Raw genomic sequence first — 19,376 nt, forward strand, 5'->3', positions numbered from 1 at the left:
AGTGGAAAGAAATCCGGTTCGTATGTAAATATGTTCCCAAAACTGCCAGAGAGTCTCATCCATGATCAGAGCCCGAAACCAGAAGAAAAAAGCTTATAGAAATCTGCAATGCAAAATACAGATATGCACACTACACTCCCTTGGAGTAGTCGTCAGATGAAAACGAGAGTAAGATAAATGACGATGGAAGACTTCGCAGTAAAAACGAATGGCCGTGTATCATCATTCAGAATCTAACAATTGGAGCACACATGGTATCATTGAACAACGAAGTTCATAAAAAAAGGTATCATATCATAGGAGAGAAAAATTCGTCACTCGTAAACCAGGGGTAAACTCCAAGTGTGGTCGTGTCTTCGACTTCTTGCAAGGAATACGCCCCCGAGAGCGCTCGTCAGCATTATGGTAGACGCAGAGAGAAAAAGGCGGGATATCTCATGAATTCAACCGTCGCCGTCGGCCTCGTGTACTGCCTGGGGGCCGCTGCGAGAGTACATCCCGCAATATGGGGTCGTCTTTGCTCTTGTCGACGTGATGCACTCGAACATGTCTTGATACAATATGAGCATGAAGTGGATGACTCGAAGAAACTGAAGAACATACCGTTGGAGATTATCCGGCCGCGGATACTTGTGCTGCTGGTCGAGACAGAATGGACAGACATAGCCCGGCGAGTTGTGTACAAGACCGTGCCGCATCATCTCGTTCTTACGTTTGAATCCTTTGCCGCCTATCGCTCGTGGACAGTTCTCTACCGGACAGAAATGCGGCCGATCCTGTGAGTGCACGTTGGCGTGGGAGCTGATATTTCGGTCAGAAAGATATCAAAAGCGGACGGGTTAGGACATACTTTAATAGGTATTGGGTCTGGAACGGTGGGGCAGTGCATCCCGGATGGTGGCACTTGTAGTTACCTGGGGGCGCGTTCCCGTTGGGAGATAGTGTGGAGTCGAAAGATGGACGGTCTCCTGGCCCGGCACCAAGCTGCTCTGTGGGCGTGGGATAACCAGCAGCCGGGCTTTTTGCCGTTACGGGCGACGGATCGTACGGAGAGGCCCCACTGGGGTGGAGCTCCGTCTGGGATGGGTACGTCCGCCACAACGTAGGCATTGAAGCCGGAGAAGGATTGTTCGATATATCCTTTGTACTCGTGGGTGAGAAATGTGAATAGGGACTGGGTGGAATATGATGTGGCGGGGGGAAACGTTCTTGCGCTGGGTCGTTTCGTGGGCCGGCCGAGCCTGGGCCCGGATACGGATATGGAGGTATCCCATTGACCCTTGGTGGAAAATCGGGTGGATTTACGCCTAGGGTATGTATGGATGGAAGCACTTGATTGTTGCCATCCGGAGAAGTTGCGGGGTTTGATTGCGGTGGAGAATGAAGCGATTGGAGGGCTGGGAGAGAGACCCTGTCTTCCGGAGAGTGTCTGACGGAAGAATCGGTATATGGCGGAGATAATGCGAGTAGGTCTTCAGACTGGCGTCTTGTGCTTGGAGCTGAGATGGCGGCCGAGATCGAGGGCAAGCGAGGACGGCCTGGAGAGGTGATCGCCGTCTTGACCGACGGCGCTGGTGGAGGGAGCGTCACCGGGAGCGAGGAGTTTGGTGGAGGAAGTGTTTTCGGTCCCGCAGGCAAGGAGTCCTTGTTGTCTGGCAGCTGGTCCACGGCTGCGAGGGCCGTTGTCTCCAATTCGGGTTTTGCTTTTCTCTCGTCGACCGGAATGAAATCGCGAGGCGCCGGTGGCCAGTCCTGGCCAAGCGGGTGCTCCCTCTCGTAGTAGGCAATATCCGGTCGACTAGGCTCTAGAAAGCTGATCAGTACCGAATCGCCGTAACGCGTCTGTGTCCGGGATTCCGGCAAGTGCTTACGGGAACGACCGGGCGTTCCCTTGGCGGCATCGTTCTCGGTAGCATTGGGAGACCCTGACGGGACAAACGGAGGCCGTTTCTCCTCCACTCCATAATTGGGTTTAATGGCCACCAGCGGCGGCGAGCGTTTCCAGGCGTCGTCCGATTCATAGATATCGGACGTCATGAATGCGGGCCCAGGCGCATCAGGCGCGCGTTCTTTGTGCTCGGAACAAGCTCTTGATCTGACCCACTTCTCAACAGCACCGCATAAGATGAAGAAGACGAGATGAAGCGCTCTGTTACGCAGTTAGCGATAGTTCGAGCTGTAGTTTGTAAAATGGGAAACCACAGTGGGCTCAGACAGGCATGTGGGTAGCGCCTCTACGCCAAACCTCGAGACAAGTCGTAGGTGACAGTAACAAAATACAACACGATAAAGGCTTTTTCTACTGGTCCAATTTGCAGGAGGCGGCGCATTCATGGGATTTGATGCATCAGAAAACGTGGGAGCTTACCGGGGAAGGCGTGAGCGGCTCTGATGAGGCTCAACGGAAGCAGCAGATCACGACCGCAACGCCATCTGCATGCGACTGCGATAGGAGATAGCTTGAAACCCGTTGCAAGGACAGCGCTAGAAGGTGGTTGTCGCGGCTGCTCGGGAATACGAAGGGTGAGTGAGAGGGGGCGGTCACCGGGTTAATGCATCAGCCGGCGGCGAGATGCTGTTGTTGTCCCGCGGGTGCAAAGCAGTCAAGTAAGAGACCTAGTGTTGGGGAGGGGGAATGTAGAGCGAGAAGTGAGCGTCGAAGCTGACCAGCAGTTGAGTTGAGTTGAGTTGAGGGAGGGAAGGAAGGAAGGGAGAGAGAGAAAGAGAGAGAGGGGGAGGGATTGGGGGGGAAAGTGAGGCTCTAGTGTGGGCACGGGCGATTATGGCTCCACCATAAAGAGGCTGAGAGCGAGAACGTGATCTCTTCTTCATCAGCTATTAAGTCGGCCATCTTCCTTCTCCTCACCTCACGACAATTCCTTCCCTCTCTCCCTTCATCACCAGAAGCAAGCCTCTCTCCACCCCCTCCCCCTCCCAGGATTGGCCCCCTGCCATTTTCCCACCGCTTCTTCTGCGCGCCTCGGGAAGGCTCCACCTTCGGAGTCTTCAACCGGGGGTCCGTCGCTCGCCCTGACTCGCACCAGCAAAACACGCCTAATCCACCCCCCTCCCCGGCTTGTAACCAGGGTAGGGAACATGCGCGACTTGGGCTCCACCGTCTATTTTCTCCGTGGTTTCCTCCGGTCTTGTGGATGGTCACAGCTCGAGGCTCCCAGCCTCGACCTGACGAAACTCTGTTCCAGCCAGCCTCGCGCCTCGCGAAACGAGGCAATTCCGTGTGCGGCGTCACCTATGTTTCACTTATTCCCGGGCGGCAGCGTGGCTGGCTAGTCGAGCTCGCCCGCCAAGATTCCCAGAGGCACAGTACGCGGCCCGCCCCGACACATAGTCTTGTTCATTCCTATTCTTTATTTTTTTCTCGCTGCCTGCGCCCAGGTGGATTCTTCACATCCTGAGCCTCATGTTCCCGTAGAGCCGCAAGGCCAACCAGCCTCATCCTCATCCTTCCTAGGACCCTCCCTCCCGTCAAACCCGGCCAATGATGCCGCTGGTGGCGAGATGTCCGTGCCTTTCCTCCTCATTGTCGCAATGCTTGACTACGAACGAATTTGCAAAAGGGCCCGATTGGCTCTTCCGTGCTGATCCGTGCAGGCCGTGATGTTACTCGTCAGTGCGAATGGGGCCACCTATGCGAGAGGGTCGCCTTGCTCAACCCGAAGGATCGTCTCTACGTCAGTCCACTCTAGATCGTCTCATCAATCTGCTACATGATGAGGTCACCAACCCCGCGAGAATGCCACTAACGATGAGAGGGGTCAGACGGGCGCCTAGCCAAACACTTATTGTAGTAAATGCGGCTCAGGAAATTATTGGCTCCCAACCCTGGCATAATAATAGAATCATGTACATTGTCTCGCTAGGGATTTACGTCTATTTTAAGTGAATGTGTCTTTGCCGGGGTTTATTTGCTTAGCCAGTCGGCCTACTCACTATTTCCCCGGTCTACGGGGAGCGCGGCCGATATCTACGCTTCATCCCCTCCTGTTCAGTAACTAGTACGGACTACTAGTGATTCTACTGATAAATAGCACGGTGCTTCAGAGGGGTTTGGACTTTGCAACTGCCACGATACAATGTTTGAACTCCGTGAGCTTTCGCGCATATGTCCCGAGGGGCAGAGGAGGAGAACGTCCTCTAGCTTCAGGAGACTGAGCGAAGCGAAGATCATGACTTGGTGATGCATAATTACATCTTATGGTGCCCACTGGCTTGCAATGATCCTTAGCCAGTAGAAAAATTTGTCCCCTCATACAATGTTCACGGTTCATTCTCGGTAGCCATCACAATATTTGCTGCAGGTCGGTTTACGGCAACGTACATCGTCGTAGGGCGCAGGGCGCAAGGCATCTACATTACTTCATTTGCGAACGTTTGGTCGAATTGCTAACGATCTCTATTACGTCGGGCGCCAGATTCTGAGAAGTGGTGATATTACCTTGCGACCAAAGAACACTAGTTGGGAATATCTGGCTCAGGCTAAAATCGGCGTTCAAATCTAATCATAGATAAAGTGCAGAATGCTAGTTTTCATCACTGATAGGGGCCGGGGACTTCTTCGAGTCCAGTTAGCTTTCCTTTCGATGTTATTAGTTTGATATCACTCTTTTACTAGGACTAAACTGATCAGCACTATCGACCGACTCGAACGAGTCATCGGAACACCCTCCGTGCCGGAAAGAAGATGTTAAGCGTTGTAGAAGCTAGAGCTGAGTAAGATGATTTGTGTTTATGATTGTCCTGAATTTAGAAATAGCGTAAGGGGAGTTTTCATCCCAAACATATTAAATGACATGGAAAACACAAATAGTTGCTCAAACGAAGCCGCAAGGTCGTCACAAAATGCGATTCCAAGGGTTTGACCAATCTGTCCATTCAAAAAGTCCGTCATAGATAGAGATATAATATAATAAGCAACCAGGCTCTGACGGGTAAATTGGACCCTGAAAACAGCTCACTATTTTGCCACCATAGGTGATTCCAATTCATGTCTTGGTTGGGCATCAAGTTCTACCGGTGCCCTCCTCATCTCTGGCATTCCAGAGCCGATCATGACGGGTTCTTCCTTCCGCTGCTGCCGCCGCCCCCGATTGCGGCGCATGAAGAACCAGATCAGCCCAGCCACGATGACTACCGCGGCTACTCCGCCAATGACCCCACCGACAATTGCACCAGTATGGGACGAAGAGGACGAGGATGTCGATTTTATAGTATCAGGAGCGGGGGTCTGTTGGGCAGGAGGTACATTCTTTGTGGTGGAGGATGTGGATGTATCGGACGTTGTTGTGGCGTCGGAGTTACTCAGTGTTGTCGTGGTAGTTGTTGAGGTGGTAGTTGGAGTGGAAGCTGTGAACAGCACATGTTAGCAAGGGAATATGCGGGATAGGAAAAGATCCAGACAGATACTTACTTGAGCCGTAATATGCAATTGACAATAGAGTCATGCTCTGACCCAAATCGACAATGTCATCTGTACAGCCGACAAATGTATCCGGTCTCTCGAAAGCATGCTGACCCTCAGCACAGCAAAAATATCCAGCGGCGTGATAGACATTCGCAGTGGCATTTGCACAGTGTTTATTAATTAATTGGTCGCAGTTTGCCTCGGACGGGCAGCAATGCACATTGTCTTGACCTGCCGGGCAAAATGTGCCTCCTGGACAACAGGCGTGAAAGGGAGCCCACGTTTGACCACAGTCGGTTTCGGTGCTTAAGCAGCCGCCACTTCTGCGAAGCGCAAGCCCAAACGGGCTACCCAAATCCGCCATCGAGCGCGGTCATATATGAATCGACTAGCCGACTTCGGAAACCGCAGGATTCGAAAGATAGTTATAAGGCGACGGTAGACAAGAATACTGCCAGTGTCAGGGAGTGTGCCCGCCTCGGGCCAGCACAGCAGGTGGTTAAGGACAAAATATGCAAGTTGGAAAAACAGTCACCCACGGAAAGGGGTAAGTTTTGGTTTATGTATTATTATGGTTCTAACGGGTAAGATAAAGGAAAATCCCACACTAGAAACTCCGAGTCGGAGGCAAGCACGAAGGCAATATTACTAGCCTGTTGTATTCTATACTAGCGTCTACCCCACCCCCCAAGTTGGAGCCGCCATGCACTTTCGCATTATTTCCCACCTGATCACAGCATTAAATAATGACATTGTTTTACTCCATAGTGGCCTTCCAGATCTCATGTATGATAATATTTTATGGAGTTCAATAGCGACGCCTAAAGTTAGAATTATCTGGTTCTTTTGATGGTTTCAAAGTCATGTCGGGTGGCCTGAAACACTTGCTAAGGATAGTGCCACTGCTTATGCCAGCGCGAAGCTCTCCCTAATGATTGGTCACAACGCGGTACGCCATGAATGATTGAAATCTGCTGGCATCTCTCAGGCCTCTCCTATTTGGGCCACATAGTCTCCCCTAAGAGTGGACAAGATTGACGGTTTCTGGACGTGGTGGCGCCAAAAAAAAAAAGGGGCGCGTAGGGCACTAGCGAAGCAGATCAGCACTGCCATAGCGAGTCTCGACCGTTCGCTCACGCATTTATCGTTTATCAGAAAAGTGCAAAAAGATAACGCGATAGCTTCAGATGCACGAACCCTGATCTACAGGAACAAGGGGGATACCGCCCTGCGAATATTACTTGTCGTTTATCGGAATCATACAGACTTTGACTATGCGTTGCCGAAAGAGATTTTCCTTAGCCTCCGTAAATGCGCTAGCTAACTACCTCGTCAGAAGCTTGTTCGGAGGACGCTAGAAAGCATCCTACGTATAATCATTCTCAAGGCATGCTTTTACCTAGTTCCTGTACGTTGAGGATGCACTTCTACAGGCAACGCCGCCTCTTGCATTTCAGCTTCACCACAGCCCACGTATCCGAATTGATAGCGTTCATGTTTCTAACCGTATACAGCCTGATAAAATTTAATATTGGTCACTATGTCTAAACCGTGCGGCCGCCGGCTACCAGAATAGGCAATTGAGCACTTGCGGATGGACTACCGAGCCAGTCAAATTACCAGCTGAACCAATCGTAAATCAAGTACGGTCTTTGGTCAGAGCGAGGATTCTCCCTGAGCGCAAGATGCATAAAAATACACTTGGCTTGGCAGTGTGTAGATCACTATGTAAACCATCCAATACAATATGGATGTGTATGCCTCGAAGCACTCCCTTTGGGTTTCGCCCCCAACCACCCCCAACGAGACGAACATTTATTGGCTAGTTATGCCTTGCACATGCCATATCTCGTGAGTTATCTCATAAAGTTGGTGTGAGCCCCAGAACCTATCTCATGATGTTACTGTTGGAAAATATAATACTACCTCCTATCAAACATTGATTCCCTGAATACAGAGCTCTTCAACAAAAACTGCAGGCGAAATGCGAAGCCAACCGGTAGAGACCAGAAATTGGTTACGAGCAATGGTTCAAGGAGCAGGATAAGAGTCACAAATTAGCTAGGGAACCACGGTATGGACCATCTGTGTCCGATGATATCAACAACTATCACTTCACAAGCAACTACAACCATTTCTGGTTCCTCAGATGAAACCGCTAAGACAATTGAATACAATGGCCAAGGAAACCGGTTGCTGGGATCTTCTTATGGCTATTTCATTGCTTTGCCAAAAATAGCTTCATCTCGTACATCGACGACGACAATTTTTATTACATGCTCAGTAGAGTGAGTTTATTTTTTGATTTTACGCACAGTTTGTTATTATGCTAGTGTTGCAGAGTTAGAGGGGTTGTTATTGTTGGTCTGTACGAGGCCTTGTCGGCCAATTTGCAATCAGTTCCTGCGCACCAAAACAGTCATGTACATGCTGCAGGAACCCAGACTTAGATCGAATGCAATTCTGTCGAGCAAAATGGACCCGAAATAGGTTGGATTCCCACAGTTGCTATATCGGCAGCAACCACAGATCCAAAATTTCCAGATTCCCATTGCTTGAACATCCATTCGCACCCAGAGCACCAGAATGCATGATCAATACCTTGGGTAGAAGATAGGGAAGGAAATGGTATAGATCCCATTCCCTCATAATTATCATTCGACATGTTCTGCTCGTCTGGCACTGTTGACAAGTCTTGATTTACTGTCTGCAGAGGTGCCCTGCGAATACTGTCTGCAAATGTGCCCTGCGAAGCCACCTGAATAGATACATGCCTCAGACTGCATAGTCTGAATAAATAGTCCTAGCTGGGTGAACATGATGAAGGCCAGTTTGGCCTAGAGCTTTCATTGCGTGAGGCGCATATTGCATTAGGTCGCGATATGATGGCAAAGTCTTGACAATGCCTTTGCCTAATAAGGACGTGCGTGAAAAACATAATAAAGATTGAAAATCTAGAAGATTGAGAGACAAGTGCAATATCTCAAGGGGGAGGCGACCGAGAGAGCCAATGGAGGAATGGGACTGGCGTCTCATGGATGAAGGCCTGGCTGGCTCCGAAACCGTGATCATTCCCACGACTATGTGCCGGGCTCGATAGTACAGACGCGACATGAGCTGTTCAGGGACCATGTTCCATCATCCATGGTTGAGATTGCGTTTGAGTTTCTAGAGAAGCTTCATGAGGACCGGAAGAAGCTACTGCTTACATAGATGATTATCGCCAGTAGCAAGGGGAGAACAACCTGAAGAAGTCAAGCGCCAACATCTGACCAGTGCTGGGCGGGTGCGGAATAGCGGTGGTAAATGGGTAGTGGGCGGTCAAGCGGCGGCGGCTCGCCGCTGAACTTAGGGATGGAAAGGCGGCTCTTTCTGGCCTCAAGGCGGTCATTCATATTCTATTCGTAGTAATTGGTGGACCCTTTTTTTTGCTTGTCCAATTATGCGCTACTCCTGGATGCAGGGAGGAATTGACCTCGTATCTGTGACTTACGACCCATGTGGAGAATACCCGGCTATACTTATACCTTAGCGAATATCCCGCATCGCCACGCGAAGCCAAGACCCCTTGCCCGCTTATTCTTATATGTTAGCGGTTATCTTCCACCAGTCGATCTTTTTGGGTCACCTAGATCGTTTTCTTTGACAGTAATCGATTATCTATATATAAGCTCCCATTGCATCTCTCATTCTTGCTAACATTTAAGTCCCAATTTTTTCTCGACCTTTAGTCTACTCTCCCCCCTCTCTACCTCACTTTGGAAATCACCTTCATCATGCCAAACATGCACCCTTTCGATCCCTTGACCCCAAGAGAAATTGCCAAGGTAATAATCTCGTTGACAAAACCGAGGCGAATGCTAACACTCACACGACAGGCTGCGCAAATTGTGCGAGGGGCATTGAATAGTCACACTCCCAATTTCCGAGTCATCACCCTCAAAGAGCCACCCAAGCATGAGATGGTGTCTTTCCTAGAGAAAGAGCATCTAGGACAGCCTCAAAGTCTACGTCCTGTTCGGATTGCACGCGTTCAAGTCACCATCGGTACTGGATCGGGATCAGGCAAATTAATCGAGCTTCTGGTCGATCTGGAGGCCCAGGGTGTAATAAAGCAGGAGCATCTCATGGGAAAACACCCTTATATTGACTCTGCATACATGCAAGCTGTCGAGAAGGCCTGCAGGGCAGACCCAAGAATCCGAGCAGAGATCCAAAAATTGAAGCTACCCGCTGGCGCCTCGGTCGTCATTGAACCATGGGCTTATGCCACTGATGGAATGAACGATATGACTGAACGTACTACGATGGTCAGTACATTAATCAAACGCCCTCCCATCCCCAAGTTTGTCGCAAGGCTGATAGAGCCGGTTGCTTAGTGCTGGTTTTATATGCGTCTACTTGACAACCCGGACGCAAACTATTATGCCTACCCCTTAGATATATGTGCAGAAGTATCCGAGTCCTTAGCAGTGACCAAGATCTACCATTTGCCCTCATCTGAAAATGAGGGCATTCGACAAGACGCACGACCATATGACCAGCGCAAAGTCCATCCTACCGAGCGGAGCGAGTATCATCCTAGTCTGCGCCCATCACCGCGGACAACTACAAAACCATACCACGTCGTCCAGCCAGAAGGCCCCTCGTTCAAAACAGACGGGAATCTGCTGAGCTGGGAGAAATGGACGATGCGCGTGGGCTTTAACTACCGCGAGGGTCTGACTCTGCACGATATCCGGTACGATGGGCGCAGTCTCTTCTACCGTCTATCTCTGGCCGAGATGTTTGTGCCCTACGGCGATCCACGGTCTCCGTTCCCGAGGAAAGCAGCTTTTGATTTGGGTAACGATGGCGCCGGAATCAATGCGAACAATCTGCGTCTTGGCTGTGATTGTCTCGGCCTGATCAAATACTTTGACGCATGGCACAACACCGCCTCTGGAGAGCCGGTCAAGCTGCCCAATGTGATCTGCTGCCATGAGCAGGACGACGGAATTCTCTGGAAACATACCAATTTCCGCACGCAGAATGCAGTCGTGACTCGCTCGCGGATTCTTGTCCTCCAGACGATCATCACGGTTAGCAACTACGAGTATATCTTTGCCTTCCAATTTGGTCAGGATGCGTCCATCCATTATGAAGTGCGTGCGACGGGCATCCTGTCAACCTGCCCCATCGATATCGGTGATGAAGTCAGTTACGGCACCATCGTCGCACCGGGAGTCCTTGCGCCGTACCATCAACACCTCTTCTCTCTTCGCATCGATCCCTCGATCGAGGGGACCGAAAACTCCCTGCAGGTGGAAGAGTCTCATATGATGCCTGTCGGCAACCCCGAGGTTCACAATCCCTTTGGCGTTGGGTATACCACACGTTCCCAGATCGTGACCGAAGAAGGCGGGCTGGACCTCGACTTCACAACGAACCGGACCTTCAAGATAATCAATGAGAAGAAGACTAATCCGATTACGGGAACGCCTGTGGGATTTAAGATCTCCCCTTGCTACAGCCAGATGCTCCTAGCCCATCCGGAGTCCTTCCATGCCAAACGATCCGAGTATGCCAGTCATGCTATCTGGGTTACGCGCTACGTTGAGGATGAACTGTACCCAGCGGGTCGTTATACGATGCAGTCTCTTGGTGGTGAGGGGATTCGCTCAGTGATTGAGCAGCGCAAGCATGACTCTACGAGCGAGACATCGGTACGCAATAAGGATATTGTGATTTGGCACACATTTGGGTCGACGCATAACCCCCGGATCGAGGATTGGCCGGTTATGCCTTCGGAGAAGATGGTTGTTGGTCTGAAGCCGATCAATTTCTTCACAGGGAATCCCAGTCTGGACGTGGCTCCTTCGACTCAAGCGCGAAACCAGAGTGTGTTAGTTAAGGATCCCCCAAAGTCGGATGCCTGTTGTCGTTTATAGGTAGATGATAGATCTTCTAGATATCCTAGACCAGAGAGACGGAGTCGCTAATATTGATGAATATAATTTCTCGTTATCAACATAGGACGCACAACGCAACACAGGTGTGCATCGCGCTTCAGTATGTACAGGGGGCCTAAATTTCTACAGTTTACCCTTCTGCTGCCCTCCTTGCAACTGTCTAACCCGGTCCCACGCACTTAATGCAAAAGGCTTCGTCTTCTTGGCGTACTCCCCGGCCCGCGCGCTGCTAGCCTGACGCAAGGCATACCGGGCAGCAATACCCTGCATAATGACCGAACTCCGGAACGTGAAGAACGCATCTCCCCAAAGAAGCTCCTCGGCGGGGTTCCACCCAGCCACCTCGCTGTACCAGCGGATGCAGTCCTCGCGTGTGGGCAAGCCTGCTGTCTGGCCGGCTTTGAACACGTTGGAGTCATGCTCGGTCGTCTCGATGATGTAAGGGCTGGTGAGGTTGCAGACGTCCGACAGCGGGTGTCCAACGGTGGCCATTTCCCAGTCCAGAATGCCAATCACGCGCGGCTCTGTTTTGTGGAAGATCACGTTGTCGATCTTGTAGTCGCCGTGCACTAGGGTGCCGCGATCACGCGGCTGCGTGGACTTGTTGGAGAAGAAGCGCACCATATCTTCAAAATACGGCAGTTCGCCTACGGGCTCCTTGGTCTCTACATCGACGGCCTGAGCCTGCGCCTGGGAGATTCTCGAGAAAGTTGCAATCTGTCGATCATAGAACCCCGTGGGCTTGCCGAACCTTTCCAGTCCGACGTCCTTGGGGACCACTCGGTGGAACTTGGCCAGCGTGTGCAGTGCATCCTTCCACCTAAACGAGGTCAGCGTAGATCGGGCGCATAAGCTTCGTCGGTCCCTTACAGAGCATTTCTCTCCTCCGCACTCACCCCCGGCATCGCTGGGTCTGTGAAGTGACGTCCGTCCAGGAACTCCATAATGTAAAAGGGCGTGCCGATCACACTGCTATCCTCGCAGAGACAGTGTGCTTGCGGGACAGGCACATCGGTCGGTCCCAAGGCATGGATGATCTTATACTCGCGCTCCACCTGGTGGGCCGTCTTGGACAGCAGCTTGCCGGGGGGTTTCTTGCGGAGAACGAACTTCTTGCCATCGGCGGTGGAGAGTTGGTAGGTCGGGTTGGATTGACCGAAACCGAACTGGTCAAGGTTAGTTGGGAGCAGGAACTGGGGGTTTAGCCGACGCACCTGCTTCACATCCAACGGGGTCTTAATCTCGGGGACATTCTGGTCGATAAACCGTTCTAGGGAGGGGATGTCGATAGGCTGGCGCACAGCACCCGCCATGATTGCAGTTTAATTGGTAAGATGGAAAGACAATCAAGAGTTCTATCTGGGGAGGAGAATGTATGATATATGCGGAAAAGGAACAACCGCGGAGCCGAGGCTCTACAACCTCGGCCAGGAAAGTGTGGGGAGAGAGAAAGAGATGGTGCAAACAGTGCAAACGTCGCGTCCCAAGCATTTCTCAAGGAAGGGATGACCGTATTTATTGATTGATCAGTCAACCCAATTCCACCACCTAACCACCACTTTTTCTTAATCCTCCATAGGTCGTATCATGACCAACAAAGAGACCACTCCTCCCCCTGCCACTTCCATCACCACCACTGCTGGTACAACTCGCGAACCCCCCTCGCTCCCCGCCTCACCACTCGCGAAACGAACCAAGACCGCCGACACCATGACCAACGCGCCTGCTGTCACCTCCATCCAGCAGCCTCTGCCCCCCCTGCTGGTCAAGAAGCTAGTTGACTCTGCGCGCGCCCCGACGCGGGGCTCGGCCTTTGCCGCGGGGTACGATCTTTACGCGGCCAAGGAAATCGTTATTCCCGCCAAGGGCAAGGCCATGGTCGATACGGGGATAGCCATTGCTGTGCCGGAGGGGACTTGTACGTTTGAGAACCATTGGGATTAAGAGGGGGATGGGCTAATCATTGCACCTCATCATAGACGGCCGCGTCGCACCCCGCAGTGGTCTTGCTTCGAAGCACTTCATTGACACCGGGGCCGGAGTTATTGATGCCGATTATCGCGGAGAAGTCAAGGTGCTTCTGTTTAACCACTCTGAAGTCGATTTCCCTGGTATGTACAACCGACCGGGCCTGAGCTTGAATTTTCTGACATGTGGGTATAGTCAAGGAAGGTGATCGGGTCGCCCAGCTGGTTCTGGAAAGAGTGAGTAGTCCTTGGTTGATGGATTGGCCTGTCTTTGACATTCTTTCTTTCTAGATCTACACCCCGGAAGTGGCCGTCGTCGAGGAGTTGGAAGAGAGCGTGCGTGGTGCCGGTGGCTTCGGCAGCACGGGCGCGTAGACATGACAACTACAAAAACATTGGGATCAGATTGGCGGATTATTTGCGTTACTTAGAAGGTTTTCGGGCATAACGAATTAAAGAGTGAGATTCACCAATGAAAAGAGGTTATGGTGTCTTTTTTGGTCTTGATCTTGATCTAGGGATTGGTTTCTATATACAGTGATGCCACACCCAACATGCCCTCAACTCATCCATCATGTCTCGTCTATGTTTATTCGTCCCCAAGGGGCAATCCAAAATACACGGGGCATGTCCACTACTCATTTATTGCAGCTGGGCCGGCAAGTCTTCCTTGCTCCATTCCTGCACCGCAAACCCCACCTGCGGGTCGCGCAGGAACTGTGCGTTCCGGACCAGCCGGACCTCTGCCGCTTTGGTTCGACGCAGATGCTCCTGCTTCGCTTCGTCGGGGCTCCCCGCGCCATTTTGCGGTGCGGATGCGACCAACTCGGCATTGCGCGCCTGCAGCGTCCGCTCGAGCACGCTGTGCATGCTTGCCAACACCTTGACGGTGGCATGCGCCAGGGGCAGATCCGTGGCCGGCACGGTGTCGGGGGATACCCAGGATGGGGCGGTGCGGACGCGATCGCCGGCGGCGGTGACGGCCTCACGCAGTCGTGCGACCATCAGGGCGGCGAACATGTCGCCCGTGCCGCTGAAGAAGCAGTCCAGGGCGGGGACGTCGATGCGGAAGAGACGTGGGGAGCCATTGGAGCGCGTTGTGGATCCGATCACGGTGAGGAAATTCTCTGGTGGACTCGGCGTGGATCCGGACTGTGAGAGCTTGAAGAGCTGGACGGAGGTGATGATGACATGGGGTACAGAGTAGATGCGGTGGATGGCGGTGATGGCCTCGGCCAGAGTGGCCAGGGAGGTGATCTTCACACCGGAGAGGACTCTGGATCTTCGTTAATAGTGCTTGCTTGTAAACATCCGACCCTACTCACTCTGCCTCGAATTGGTTGGGAAGGATGAGATCTGCATGCTTGATGACCTGCTTGTAGGCCGGGACTACATCATCACTGACATACAACCGGCCCTGGTCGCCCATCACGGGGTCCAGCACTATGCGACGCCATCAGCGAATTGCTATGGACCATGAAGTGTGTTCCGACTCACCCCAGAAGAAGGATCCGGGCTTCTGCTTGGCCTTTTGCTGCAGATCGATGCCAATGGCGCCGACTGCTTCCACCGCGGCCGCGCTAGGTGCATATCCCGACAGCATCACGTCGAAATCGGTTAGGTTACTCTGGCACAGGCCGGCGTAGAGATCCGTAATCTCGGCCGCGGTGGCCCGTGTGCCCTTGAACTGGCGGTATCCCGTGTGGTTGCCTGGAGGATGATTAGTTTTCGGAGTCCCTCTCTGGCGCACACGGAACATACTGAAATGGACGGTGTTTATGGCAGCGACCTCGCAGCCCAGGGACTGCATCACGAAGGTCGCCATGGAGTTGCCGACATGTCTGGCGGTGTCAGTGGTCACCCCCGCCTACTTCCGTGGGGTCACATACCCATAGACAACCTATTGAAAGTTAGCCATTGACTCGCGACGACGGTGGCAAGCATCCCATACATGGCTGGCAACTGCAAGCACCCGGGTGTCGGGCACGAGCGAGTCGGACATGATAATTCTTGGATGATGTTGGCGGGCAAAAAAATGTGGGGGACGAAGTCATCCCGAGGGGTGGAGTTACGTAAGAATGGTTCTATCTAGATCCTACTACGAAATAGTAGACATCTTGGTGTTCAGGAACTACTAGAGACTTTCCTGTTGACAGTCATTAGGATGTGTTGCTGAGAATAGTCCGAGGACTGCCCATGTAGCCCCCAATGAAACCCTGGCGATCAACTCTGCTCGATCGGCCAGTCTCGACCGTTATCGCACGATGCACCCGTTGGCCCCTGAACGAGAGACCAAACTGTGTTAGGGCTAGCGTCCTTGGGCACTGGGTGTCTCGGCCCTGGTCTGGACGCGCCCCATTGCTGACCAGGTCTTCTTCTGCTTATTTCCTCCCTCGTGTTCCCGTCAAGTGCTGTACAGCTGCGCCGGTCACTCACCCCGAGTTACGCCGGGGATAGAGGTCTGCAATGTCGGAATAACCTCTACTCCAAGAGGATCCTGACTCTCACAGCCCGTCGGCAGCACCGTCGCTCGTTCCTAGCCTGGCCCTGCTTCGCCATGGCCTCAGTCCATTGCTCCGGCAATCGAGGCACACGCTCCTTTTCTGTTTTCGACTCTTTACTACCATCTTCATCTTCATCTTCGATCCACAGCCCATCCTCTCGCCGAGTATGTCGCTCACAATTCTCATCCCGGGGGCTACTCTACCAGACCCTCCTAATTCTAATCATAATTCTCTGCGTCGCGCCGGTTTCCGCACTCATCGAACCCGTCAAACCCATCGAACCTGGCCGACTTGCACATTTCGCGCGATCTACTTCTCAACAGAGTGGAGAGCCCACCGCCGATCATCAGCGATCATCGCTATCGCCCGATCGGCTGGCACCCAAGGATGAGCACAAGGACGTCTCGCAGTCCCAAGCATCCAATAGTGCATCGTCCAATGCGTCCAATCCTACATCCAATTCCACATCAACATCCACATCGATCTCAGTTGTCTCCAAATCAACGGAGAGTTTTGTATTCCCTACCCCGTTCGACACCCTGGCCAACACCTTCGCCAACGCCAGCTGCTCCGCTTTCTTCGCGAATTTCCTCGCTAATTCCACAATAATGGACTGCCACGCCGTCTCGCTGCTGCTGGAGAACTCCGTTTCCTTTTTCCATATCCTCTCGTCCGCCACTGAGACGTCGCATGTGCTCGACATCGCCTGCAACGCCCCCGTCACTCGATGCGCAGACATCCTGTCCTCTCTGGCGAACGATATGCTCAAAGATGAGAATTGCGGCCCGGATTACTCCCAAGGAAACTCCGTCGTCCAAGGTGCATACGATGACATGGTCGCCTATGAACCTCTCTATCACGCGACTTGCCTTACCAACCCGGTGACACAGAACTACTGTTTCGTTGATGCGGTCAAAAACGCCTCGGCGCCGGCAGACTACAATACATACTTTGTTCCGCTGGGCGAGACTCTCGGCTCGCATGGCTTGGTGACCTGCAACCAGTGTCTCCAGGCTACGATGGGTCTCTTTGCAAGCTGGGCTACGCATGATGATCAGCCACTCGATAAGTCATATCTTCCCTCTGCTCGCGCACTTAATGGGCAGTGTGGTGCTGGCTTCGTTCCTACGAATATTACCGTCGGCGCTGATAAAGTGAATGCTGGTGTTGGTCTTTCGGCCTCTCTACCTACGACCCTCCTTGTGGCCGTTTTCCTCTGTGGTTCGTTTATCGGTCTTGTCTGATCGTCATTCCGACTCGGTGGATGCTTTCAATGCTTTATAAAATTTCTGCATATATACGATGTCACCTCATATCTTTTATTTACATCTCCCCTTCTCCCTTGGATAATTTCTGGTCAACGGAGTTCTGGTCACGCATCACGACAGCGAAGAGTGTGCCAATTCCTCTTTGTTCTTCTTTCTCTTTTCACATGTTGGATTCTGTACTTAAATAGTACTCGGCTTTCTATACCAGTTCATCACCAATTCAACTTAAAATCACGTATTCTGCTAGATGCCAGGACTAATGATATGTATGGGCTTTATATGCACATTCACGTACATATGGATAGAGTAGCAGAAGAACCAAGTCGTTATCAGATTGATTGTGCTTAGGCATTCGGGCATCTCGAAGAACATCTCGAGCTATCTCGATCAATACTTAGCGTCGAGATTTTAGCGCCAGTTGGCATTTCAAAATGAAAGTCAGAACTTATGAAAAACTCAGTCAGACCAACCACACGAGCAGAAAAACAAAAAGGGAACCGGGTCGACAAAATATCGCTCAAGATTCACAGCATGTAGAGATGCATTTCGGAATAAGCATCAGAGATGATAACTGAGAGGACAGATGCCTTGGTAATCCCTTTAGTCGAGGCACTTTCAAGAGTCTGAAACACTTACCAGAAGAAGGTCGGTGCCTTCCACGACATCCACGTCCCAAACAGGCGGTGTGACCTTGAAAGAGCTAAGCATATTGTTCATCATATTGATGCAATGCAGTCTCATGATTGTCCAGTCACCCAGCTTAACGACGAAGCCACTGCACCAGGTATCCAAACACTTGACTTCAAGGACCTTCGACATTTCTTGATCAGCTGAGCCCTCCATTTTGATGGTCATCTTCCAAGGGAGGCAACGGTAGTGGACTGTCAGCAACCGTTCACTGCCGCGTGTGAGGATCCAGGCGTGTTCCTTTGAAAGGAAGTTGCGCTCCAAGCAACAGAGTATCCGACCGTATTCGTCTTGAAAGGTGCGATGCTTTCCCATCTTCTTTGTGCCAATAGTAAAGGATGGCGAATCATCATAGGGAAAAGTAATGCAGAATCCGCGGCCTGTGTTCTTGACGCAGGACCAGTATTTCTGTTTGACCTGTAGGGCTGTCGACTTTTGACATAAGTATTCTTTCCCGAACGGATTTGGTTGGAGCGCCATGGTGGAAATCAATGTACTTGATTATTAAAGGAGGGATAATGGGTCGTTACTTGGGAGAATGAAGCCGTTGAGTTATGAGTCCTAAAAGAAAGATCACTTGGGTTTCGGATGTTCTTATAATGAGTAAACAAAGCCTCAGAGTCTGACGTCAAACATGGCTGTTCTTAGCAGAAATCCCAACTATCGTGGTCTTGGTAGTTTTCCATCTTTATACGAGTGCATGACTGGCCAACCAACTACTAGATCCCCGATCCATTTAACGATCCTTTCCTAATCAGGATATTTTTATGGCCAAGAACTGCGCCGCCCGCTTTTGGCCCGCAGACCTCATCGGTGGCAATCTTAATACGTACTAGCTTATTCCATTCCCTTTTGCAGACAGTTCATTTTCACTCGAATGTAACGAAGCCATCCTATACTCAATTCTGCGATGCCGAAACGCCAGTGCTGGGAATGCTTTCGGCGCCGCCTGGTTTGCGACTCCTCATTGCCATTTTGCAAGAAATGTTCTGCAGCTGGAAAGAGCTGTCCTGGATATGGGGCCAAGGAGCCGCTTAGGTGGCTCACCCCAAGTACGACCAGGCGCTTAACCCAGCGCCAGCAACGTTGCACAAGTCGCAGTCGCTGGTGTTATACAACCACTACTGAAAATACAACAGAGAAGGCTAAAGCTCGCGAGGGTCACAACCAATTACTGAAAATAGATTCTTCCTTGGGTGAGATAAAACCTGATGATAGCGCCATCGTGGAAGCTGCACTATACTGTAGGTTTTATCTGCGCCAATAGAGAAGCCCTTCCCTCACAGGATGCGTTAGACAATTCGCAATGGTACCCTGAATATGCTAGGATGCAACAGTCATCGCCAAATCCGTATCTCGCACCATTTCCACTTGAGGTCTTGCATCTCCTGCCAATAGCCCTGCGCCATTCATTGGCCTGCCTCGTTTTAACTCATCATGCTCGACGCACTTCTCCAAAGGAAGACTATATTGAGTCTAAACTACCACCGCGTATCTTCTATCACCGCGGACTTGCTATCAAAGCGCTTTCTGACGACATTGGTAATGTGAAGACCGGAAGCAATGAAATTGTTATA

At 51.5% G+C, this 19,376-nt stretch overlaps 7 protein-coding genes across 7 annotated transcripts; 2 read left to right on the forward strand and 5 right to left on the reverse strand.

The window, feature by feature from the left end:
* Window positions 1-443: 443 nt before the first annotated feature.
* On the reverse strand, window positions 444-2,439 carry N7474_009150 (uncharacterized protein; the record flags this gene model as incomplete). The annotated part of the gene is made up of 3 exons (XM_057200560.1): window positions 444-801; window positions 851-2,149; window positions 2,420-2,439. 3 exons carry the CDS (start codon window positions 2,437-2,439, stop codon window positions 444-446), a joined length of 1,677 nt encoding a protein of 558 aa, XP_057048547.1.
* A 2,536-nt stretch (window positions 2,440-4,975) lies between these two features.
* Window positions 4,976-5,462, reverse strand: N7474_009151 (uncharacterized protein; the record flags this gene model as incomplete). The annotated part of the gene is made up of 2 exons (XM_057200561.1): window positions 4,976-5,364; window positions 5,429-5,462. The coding sequence occupies 2 exons, from the start codon at window positions 5,460-5,462 to the stop codon at window positions 4,976-4,978; spliced, it is 423 nt and encodes a 140-aa protein (XP_057048548.1).
* Window positions 5,463-9,813: 4,351 nt separating this feature from the next.
* Window positions 9,814-11,352, forward strand: N7474_009152 (uncharacterized protein; the record flags this gene model as incomplete). Its single annotated transcript, XM_057200562.1, has 1 exon — window positions 9,814-11,352. The coding sequence occupies one exon, from the start codon at window positions 9,814-9,816 to the stop codon at window positions 11,350-11,352; it is 1,539 nt and encodes a 512-aa protein (XP_057048549.1).
* Window positions 11,353-11,496: 144 nt separating this feature from the next.
* Window positions 11,497-12,686, reverse strand: N7474_009153 (phosphotransferase family protein; the record flags this gene model as incomplete). Its single annotated transcript, XM_057200563.1, has 3 exons — window positions 11,497-12,193; window positions 12,244-12,539; window positions 12,588-12,686. The coding sequence occupies 3 exons, from the start codon at window positions 12,684-12,686 to the stop codon at window positions 11,497-11,499; spliced, it is 1,092 nt and encodes a 363-aa protein (XP_057048550.1).
* Window positions 12,687-13,982: 1,296 nt separating this feature from the next.
* Window positions 13,983-15,342, reverse strand: N7474_009154 (pyridoxal kinase; the record flags this gene model as incomplete). Its single annotated transcript, XM_057200564.1, has 6 exons — window positions 13,983-14,616; window positions 14,666-14,783; window positions 14,838-15,050; window positions 15,102-15,181; window positions 15,230-15,240; window positions 15,292-15,342. 6 exons carry the CDS (start codon window positions 15,340-15,342, stop codon window positions 13,983-13,985), a joined length of 1,107 nt encoding a protein of 368 aa, XP_057048551.1.
* A 555-nt stretch (window positions 15,343-15,897) lies between these two features.
* N7474_009155 (uncharacterized protein) lies at window positions 15,898-17,088 on the forward strand (the record flags this gene model as incomplete). The annotated part of the gene is made up of 1 exon (XM_057200565.1): window positions 15,898-17,088. One exon carries the CDS (start codon window positions 15,898-15,900, stop codon window positions 17,086-17,088), a length of 1,191 nt encoding a protein of 396 aa, XP_057048552.1.
* Window positions 17,089-17,636: 548 nt separating this feature from the next.
* N7474_009156 (uncharacterized protein) lies at window positions 17,637-18,279 on the reverse strand (the record flags this gene model as incomplete). The annotated part of the gene is made up of 2 exons (XM_057200566.1): window positions 17,637-17,699; window positions 17,749-18,279. The coding sequence occupies 2 exons, from the start codon at window positions 18,277-18,279 to the stop codon at window positions 17,637-17,639; spliced, it is 594 nt and encodes a 197-aa protein (XP_057048553.1).
* Window positions 18,280-19,376: the final 1,097 nt, after the last annotated feature.

The sequence above is a fragment of the Penicillium riverlandense genome (assembly GCF_028828495.1).
Source record: "Penicillium riverlandense strain IBT 135883 chromosome Unknown utg000008l_segment0_segment0, whole genome shotgun sequence".
In the NCBI taxonomy this organism is placed as follows: domain Eukaryota; kingdom Fungi; phylum Ascomycota; class Eurotiomycetes; order Eurotiales; family Aspergillaceae; genus Penicillium; species Penicillium riverlandense.